The 9,215-nt window shown below is 38.8% G+C and overlaps 1 protein-coding gene across 1 annotated transcript in view; it reads right to left on the reverse strand.

The window, feature by feature from the left end:
• RYR2 (ryanodine receptor 2) overlaps positions 1–9,215 on the reverse strand; it is a 784,157-nt gene that overhangs the window by 510,775 nt on the left and 264,167 nt on the right. Inside the window, exons 18-20 of the mRNA XM_019526720.1 lie at positions 8,952–9,070; positions 8,491–8,624; positions 4,739–4,980 (exon numbers count right to left, since the gene is read on the reverse strand). Coding sequence (XP_019382265.1) covers positions 4,739–4,980; positions 8,491–8,624; positions 8,952–9,070 — 495 coding nt within the window. The remainder of the gene's footprint in view (positions 1–4,738; positions 4,981–8,490; positions 8,625–8,951; positions 9,071–9,215) is intronic.

Raw genomic sequence — 9,215 nt, forward strand, 5'->3', positions numbered from 1 at the left:
CCGCTATACACTTGCAAGAAAAAAAAAACAGAATGTTGGTTCTCCCCGGGGGGGGGGGGGGGGGGGGGGGGGCATTCAGGACTTTGTTTATAATTTCATTGTGACAGTCTCATGTATGGCATATGACTGACAGTCACAGGGTATGCAACTGATCCTGCATTGAGAAACATCACCATCTAACATCACAGTTGGCATATGGAAGGGGTGTATGGGAGGTAGAGCCCTAAGAAACACACTTAGGAGAACCTCCTCTCCCCCTCGCCTGGAGGGAAGGAGATCTCCCATTATTGGAGCCTCTCTGTTTAGATATTTATTTTTCTTGATCAACTTGTGGTGGGCAAACAAAGTTCTTTCATCCCTTTTGTGGGAAAATACTCCTAAGACCCAGGGGAAAAGACTAAGCAAAAAACACTTCATGTAGCAGGGTGATGTGAATACACATGTGAGTCATTGCAATATTTTCTTCCCCTCACACTGGGTCACACTTATCAAAACAAAGACAGAGAGGTGGCTTGAGTACAGTGCATAAAAGCCTTTCCTGGGCACCACAATGGCTCTTCAATGTAGTGAAAAAAAGCATAGCCAAGAGCCAGTGGCTGAAACCTGAATTAGAAATCAGGCCCATTTTTTTACAAAGTGATTAATCAGTGGAACAATATACTAAAGGAAGTGACAGATGTTTTATAATTACATTCTAGCAGGAGGGAGCAAGAAGAAAAAGTCCACCATGCCAAGATACAACTTCAGAAAGGAAAATGACACAAATATGAGTAAGTTAGAAATAAGTTAAAGGAGCAATCAGACATGTAAAAAGCCTGCAGGCAGCTTAGAAGCTGTTTGAAAATACCAGATTACAGACCCAGGAAAGTAGATCCCTCAAAAATGGCATCCTTCAAAAAATGGAAGGTATGGTGAAATGAAGAAAACAGGAAAGCTCACCAACTCCAGCAGGTCAAATGTAAAAGCAAAAAACAGCTTGCCAAAAAAAATTTGAGGAATGTCTACCAAAAGATACTATAGTTAGTAATAAAAACTGCTTTTTTATTACTGTTATTGGAAGCTAGTGAGAGGACTGGAAGGACCATTTGATGATCAAGGTATAAAAGGTGCACTCAGGGATGATAAGACTGTATCAGAGAAGCTAAACAAATGCTTTGTGTCGGTGTTTACTGCAGAACACACTGCGAAAATTCCCATGCCAGCTCAATCCTTTCTAGTAGATGGGTCTGAAGAATAAACACTAACAAGTCACCTGGACTGGATGGCATTCACCCAATAGTTCTGAAGGAACTTAAAGGTGAAATTGCAGAACTGCTGGCAACAGTATGAAACCTATTGTTACAAACAGTCTCTATGCCAGAGACTGGCAGTTTGCCAACATAACACCAATCTTCAAAAGGAGTGGCAGAGATGATCCTGGAAACTACAGACCAGTGAATCTCACTTCCTTCTTTGGCAAGTTGGTAGAATCCATAATAAAGAATAAAATCAGAAGTCACATGGACAAATCTGTTCTGCTGGGAACGGCTGATATAGTTTTTGTTAAGGGAAATCCTGCTTCACAAAGCTGCTACATTTCTTTGAGGGTGTCAACGAGCAAATGGACAAGGGGGATCCCATTAACATAATATACTTGGACTTTCAAAAAGATTTAGACAAGGTCCCTCACCAAAGGCTTTTTAAAAAACTGCTTTGCCACAGAACTGGAGGGAATGTTCTGTGTATTGAGGGCTGGTTAAAAGACAGGAAGCAAAGGATAGGGCTAGATATTCACTTTTCAAGATGGTTGGAGGTCAAAAGTGGAGTCCCTCAGGGATCTCTGCCAGCCCCTATTTTGTTCATTTTAATCAGTGACTTTAAATGGGGATGCACAATGAAATCTCCAAGTTTGCATATGATACCAAATTATTTCAGGCAGTCCCAAGCTGATGGGGGTTCTAGGAAGTAGTTGCAGCTATGGCCCTGACTGCATAGGGGCTGGAGTCCAAGCCACAGAACCCACCTGCTCCACTCCACTACCTTTGTACACAATTCTAAGATTAGGGGTTTTCCCTACGTTAAATGGGGAAAAACTTGTCTCAGAATCAAGGAAATATGGTATTATTATTACTATTTAGCACTTTTCTAGGATAGATTAGAAGACAAGTGAATTTGTTTTTCAATATTTAACACCTTGGGGTCATTTCAGGCCTGAAGAAAACTTGTTTTTATTTACTTTAGACCAATTGTGTCAAAGATACAGTGGCCCACAGGCCAGATATGACCCCTAGAGCTGTTCCATCTGATCAGCCAGGCTACCAGGTATCCATGGCATTTGGTGCCATGGCTGGTGATGAGTGGGACTTACCATGGAATCTAGGGCTGTATGACAGCCCTTGATGCATGCTGCAGCCCCTGGCCCACCACTTCGTGCATGCTACCACCATGCTGAATGGCTGCCTGACTCGTATCTGTTTGCCCCAGTGTTACCACAGTGGCTGCAGCTGCTGCTTCAGCAACCATCCCATGTCCCAGGTTGGATCCACCCTGCAAGGTGGTCACATGGTCTGGATCAGTCCAGGACCCAAGGTGACTTTGATACCCATGCTCTAGACAATACTAATAACATTGCAAAGCTACAGAAATCTTGCTGAGATCTGAGATTTTGAATCCCCAACCAGACTGCTGGATCAATGCACAAATACTGGCAACCTAAAGATCATCTGCTTATTTGTGCCCATGCTGTACAAAGAAACTATGTAGACAGCAAACCCTAAATTGGCTTATAGAGTTCTGTCTCTCATTTATGACTCCAGAAAGGCACATTTTTTGGCAGAGGCCATAAAAATGATTTTATTTTATCTAGTACTAAGTCCCAATTCACATGAGTAATTTTAAGTACAAGGCCTAATTTGGTTAGTTCATTGTAATCTTCATCCCTTTAAACAGCCCCTCAGATGTGTTCAAGTAAGATTTTAAGTAAATGATATAAACTTTACTATAATCATTACTGTGTCAAAAGAAGTCTCATTTTATACATATCAGCAAAGTGACTGCTACTAGCTCCCAAACTAGTTGTTTAACCAACTAGTCTCCTATAATTTTGATTAGGAAGCTATTTCTCGAATCACTAGAGTGAGAACAGTTTTCCTCCCTCCTGAACTTTCTTCAGATCCCCAAGCATTCAGCCACATTGTCTCCCAACTTCAGAAACCTTGATACATTCAAAGTAAACTATTTAAGGGGTTAGATAAAAATATGTTTATTTCTGCTTCCATCATGGCATTGCATATATGTTGCCACTACTATTCCTAACTGAATTTATGACTCAGTGGGAATGTCTACACATGCCACTATGGCACTGTTGTTACTGCTCCATCATTTAGTACTTCCTTTTGGACTCACCAAAGGCTGAGAATCCAGGTCTGGGAATGCAACAAGCCCCCCAGACAAGGAAGTTAACCCAAGTGTGGGGAATAAAGAATAGCTGGACCATATGAACTGGAAGATAAAAAGGGGGGCAGAGACAGAGAACGGGGCTGCCCTCAGCTTCGGAAGCAGTCTAGGTCAAGCAGCCATTGGGAGGGGCTGTGAGAAAGGCTTCCCTTTTGTTTGTTTCTGTTTTGTTTGCACAGAGGTCGCTTCAAAGCCTCTGAAGGATAAGAGGTGAGGGTGGGGGGTGAAGCCTATCAGGCCAAACTAAGTTCCAACCTAGTCTAGTGGAGAATTAGAAATGTTAGCTCATTTTGTAAGCCTTCTTTGCACAGGTAGAACAAGCTTCACAACACAGAGGATGCATATGAAGAAAGTCAGAGAATAGAATATAAAATGGACACTGTGCTGTTCATAGTCTTTCTTAAGCAAAGTGTTATGAAAAACATCTTTTCTTTCCATATAATTTGCTATTGCTTAGAACAGAGCTTTTGCCTAAGTGACAGCAAAACTGAGTAGTCCCAGTGTGCTGGAGCATATCCAGTGTTTCCCCTACCATTAGAACACAATGCCTCTTCGGTAGGAGTAGGAACTTTTTTTCAGAATAATTACATTCTAGGACAATGACATTTTTAAGATTGAATATCCAACAGTGTATGCCAGACTAGGGTCACCAGAATGACCTTAACACTCCTGAGGCACACATTCAATCTAAAGTCAACCTAAACTTAGGCAAATAAAATATTTATATCTTAAAAAGGAGCCAGAAACCATACCCTTTCCTATCAAGATTGATTCAGTGAACAGAACCCTGGAGAGCTACTCTTAAAATATATAAAACAAAAATTTCCTTGTTATATTTTCAAAGAAAGTCAGTATTCATCACAGACTGACAAAGGATATGGTAGTACCTTATACAAAGTTCCTGTTAGCCAGTTTTTTAAGCATTTGCTAATTTTGCATTGAAATCAGCATTGCAAACGTTAAAAAAAAATGTGTATAACCTAAATCTTTCATGTTGTTACAATATCATAAAGAAATTAGACATCCTGTGCTGTAAGAATTCTTGTCATTTCCACACCTTTGAAGTTTTAAAGCATATCTGTTGGAAGAACAGCTAAAACAATGACAGCCTCTGGCTGAGACAAATTATGACTCCATCTATAGAATTTGTATTAAATTGTCTTATAGACGTTGTTTTTATTGAGCATGGAATATGTTTTCAGATTAATGTACACTGCCATACATTTCGTTGCTGCTGAACACCACTACCTTACTGGAAATGGCATTCTTACAACCCTGTACCCAGAAGATAAACATGTTTTACCTGACCACAGATGAAGACCATCAAATCCATAAGAATAGAGGTCATCGCCAACACCATTTCCACCCCATTCTGTGCCTCCTCCAGGGTACGGTGAATAGCCCTCAGTTGAAGCCCAGCCCACTCGTAGATGAGTTGCTTCTGCTGTTACAAAAGGCTCCATGTGGTCAACCATAAGTTCGTAGTACCATTTTCTGTACTGGGCAGAGCCTTCACTGATCCCAAGGAAGATGTTGGGTCTCATGCTTAAAACAAAAGAATCAGAATGGATTTCCATGAAAACTCATCAAAAAACCTGTTAGTTACGCACTTCTTTTTCTCAGTCTTGTTTACCAATGATTGGAGGCTTGTTTTTTAATTGAAACAGAAGAACAAAACTTCCTAGGAAGTTCAACCAAAAGCTGTCAACTTCAGTAATTAAACCAGTGCTAATGCTGAAATATCAACAATTAATTTGCTTTTTAAGTACAACTATCAGCAATAAAAAAAACTTATGCTATTTACTATTTTATTACCCTACATCTATATTACAGAATGTTTACTAAAATACTGCGCTGTAAATTAGAGTGATAATTTAATAAATTTATTACAGCTTTAATGATTGGTCTTGAACTTAGAAATATGTAAAATTCAGTAAGTCTCGAGTCTACAAGCCATTCCTATACATTAACATGTTTGAATTGCTAATGATTTAAAAGACTTAAAAAAAAACCAAACATTTGTTAGTGAGAAGCATTACTCTCCTTGCTGTACAGGTATCTAAAATGAGGCACATAAGTCCATTTGTAGATTCATAAATTTTAAGACCAGAAAGGACCACCAAATCTGATCTCCAGTAACAGAAATACCTAATATTTCTGTTATATCTAATATTTCTATCACCATACAATTACTTGTACATCATGGTGAATCATAGCTTAATCTTCTCTTAGATAAACTAAACAGAATTCTTAAATTACAGTTTGCTATATCTTGAATCATTGTTACAGCTCTTTTCTGAATCTTCCAATTTGTCACCATTCTTTGAGATAAAAGTTCTTCAGTAATTATCTTATAAATGCAGCATATAGAAATAATACCTCTTCTGTTTACTTTCTTCGTATTGCTATATATTCAAGGATCATATTCAAACTTCAGAGTCGCACCATTAATTTTGGAAGTTCAGATTCAGATGATTACATACCACTACCTCTAAATCCTTTTCAGCATTACTCCACTCCAGAGCAACAGTTCTGATTTTATAACTGTGACTTGTCTTTTGTTACTAGATAAATGACTTTCCAGTACAGAAATATTTTTGAATACTGTATTTTATGCATCATGATTTAAAACTTTACCCTCATTCCTGTACTAGACATATACCATTGCCATATGATATATGCCATTAGCACTTCAAAGACACCCTGAAAGCAAACATGAAGAGGTGCAGTATCAACAACAACCCTTGAGAGACCCTTGCTCAGGACCAACCAAAATGGAGGAAGGCTCTTTGGGAGAGATCTCAACAGTTTGAAACAGTTCATCGACTGGCAGAAGAGGAAACGAGGAACAGGCAAAAAGAACATCAGAACATCCAACGCAGCAACACAGTGCCCATCCCTCCTGGAAACACCTGTCCTCACTCTGACAAGACATGTGGATCTAGAATTGGGCTACAGAGCCACTTGTGGACTCACTATTAAGATCCTTGGAAGATAATCTAACTCATTTGCAAGTGATCATGCATCATCATGCCATTGCTAGGATTTCATTTCTTCCTGATACATTTAAAGAATTACTTCTTAGAGTTCTTAACATAGATTTTTCTCATTGTTGATACTGTGATGGTTTGTTGTAATATTTTAGGTTTACATATGTCTGCATTATAATAATGTTGCACGCCCAGTTTCCCCAACTAGCTTGTGCTCTGGGAAAGATTAAGTTAATTGGGCTTCTAGCTGAGCTGTAGAGATTTGTCTAAATGCTCCATTAATAGACAATGAGCCATCAAGCAACAAAGGGCTAACTGACCTGGGCTGACACACAAAGTGGACTCCAGAAAAGCACCTGAAGAGATTCCGTGCTGTTTCTGGAGCCAAAGAAGCCCCTGAAAAGACAGAACTTGACAGAAGGTCTTGAAAAGGGAGATGCTTAGAGATAAGGAAGCAGGGAGGTAGACAGGAGGAGAGCATCTTGAGATTTTAAAACAGTGATTCTCAACCAGTGTGCCATGCCACCCTGGGGTGCCTTGAGATCCTTTCAAGGGTGCTTGGGCATGCCACAAAATGCTAGCACTGTCAGGTTTGGAGACATGATTTACAAGATAAACCTAGAGATTTCAAACAGGACTCAATAGTGTTAAAAAACTTTCTGACCTTGTGGGCTCTTTGAATTCTTTGGAACAAAATTCTTTGCTCAATTATTTCTCTGTAGCCAAAAAAAAAGGAGTGAAAACAAAGAGCTGGAATTTTCTGAAGGGTGCCTTAAGTCTAGTAATACAGGTCTTAAGTCTAACAAGGTTAAGAGTCACTGGGTTAGAAACGAGGCAGGTTCAAGGGAGGGTGCAGTGATGCAGTTGGATGACACCTTTTGATTATTTTTGCCTAGTTTGTCTGTTTTTTATACACAAGACATGATATAGCTAATTAATGCACAGTCTAACAAAGTTATATCTGGTTTTGCTTTGATCATAGCCCCTATGCCCCTACAATATTAGTAAATCTGCTTCCCTCTTTTTAACTGGAAAAAATTATGTTGCATTATATATGATGCATATATATCATACCATCTGCACCTCCCTTCCAAAATGCTAGAACTGACCATGGTTAGAGAGAGAAGAGCTAAGGCTGCTTTTCCCCCCGAATAGAGTTTACTTGGTCTTCAGGGCAGAATGACTCTGATTATTGTATTTCTCTCAGGGAAAGCCACAGATAATGGGGGAGGGTAAAGGGAATAAAGGCCAGGTCTCAGACTCCAAAGATCTAGAGGTTAACCCATTCTAGAAGCTACGACTCACCTGACTTTAGAGGATAGTCCAAGTGACTATACAAGGCTGGGCATCCCAGGTAAGTGCTGTCTTGAGGAACCCAAGGCAGATACACTTCAAATTACTGTCAGCATTCCCTAATTACCAAATTATGTTCATTCTATTAGCATCTCTAATATTGTGTGCGCCAGGATTTTTTTGTTTTGTTTTTTCCATTTCCCTCTCAATCAGGTAAATTAAATAAACCTTTTTGCATGATTGCAGAATTGTGTGTCCTGGGGACTCTAATTAAGAATTATTAACTAACTCCCACTTATCATTTATATTTCTCTCTAAATTTTTCTTTCCACTCTATGCCTATAGGATACTCCTAAGTAAACAAAGCAAGGAAGAAGCACAGCTGAGTATAAAACATAAAATTTTTTACTTGAAAAGCCAGATTCTCTCCTGTTCCAAGATGCCTTCAGTGTAGAAGAGTGAGATGCAACAGGTAGCTGACTATGGCACTCCAACTGCCAGAATGCCAACTAGTGGTCTTGAGTTCAGTTAGTGCAGTTTAGGATTGCCTTACCTTGTAACCTGGCTACAGTCCCTCTAGTAAATGATACAGATGAGTACATTTCATATAGCAATTAGAAACCACATTATGCAAGTCAATGTATTGTCTTTAAAAAAAAAAAAGCAACTCATAATGGCAATTCTTATGCTGAGTTAAAAATATAGCACAGGCACTGAAATGCTATTGGATTTGCTCATATATATTTAGGAAATCATTGTTTTTGGCCTTTACCTGCTCACATGGTTGACAAGGCGTGTCTGTAGGAGAAGATCTCTTCCTGGTAGGAGGTTGTCACAGATTAAATGTTGGTTGGACCGCACAGCTACTCCATGGCATACACAGAGAGAGCACAAGACATCTAAAACCTATAAAAGAAATTCAGTTCTCTAGCAATTTTTTCATATTACATTATCAGAAATCAGCAAATCTGCACATCAGCAAAAAGACTGATAGCTCATCTCTTTGCATGTGATGCAAACAAAGAAGCCCAAAAGAACAGTGATATCTATGTAAGAAAATACCCTTTTTCTTACTAAGAAGATATCTGCAACCCCTTTTCATGAAAGTTTAATTTTAAATATCAATATATTATTAAATAAATAACGATTTCACTTTGGCTAGAAACACTGGGCTTCTCTGATTTACTTAAGTTGATCAAATTATAGTTAAATTATCAGTGCTATCTTGCATACCTTATGGTTTCTTCCATGTTTGTCGAGAAGGCATATAATTGATTTAATATGTCCTTCCTTAATAATGTTTAGAGCTTCTGGGCTTTCCACCAACACACAGTGCAAAACCTCTAGAATTCCTGAGAACATAACAAACAATAATTGTTTATTGCTTTTATAGAATCTTAACTGCACATAGAAACTGCATTTACCTACAGTAAACTGTCTTTAGTATACTGTGAACAAAAGCAATAAGAGATTTGTGTAGATATTATAGGTTCCTCA

This window comes from Gavialis gangeticus, unplaced genomic scaffold, assembly GCF_001723915.1.
Source record: "Gavialis gangeticus isolate Ggan-Ray unplaced genomic scaffold, GavGan_comp1, whole genome shotgun sequence".
In the NCBI taxonomy this organism is placed as follows: domain Eukaryota; kingdom Metazoa; phylum Chordata; order Crocodylia; family Gavialidae; genus Gavialis; species Gavialis gangeticus.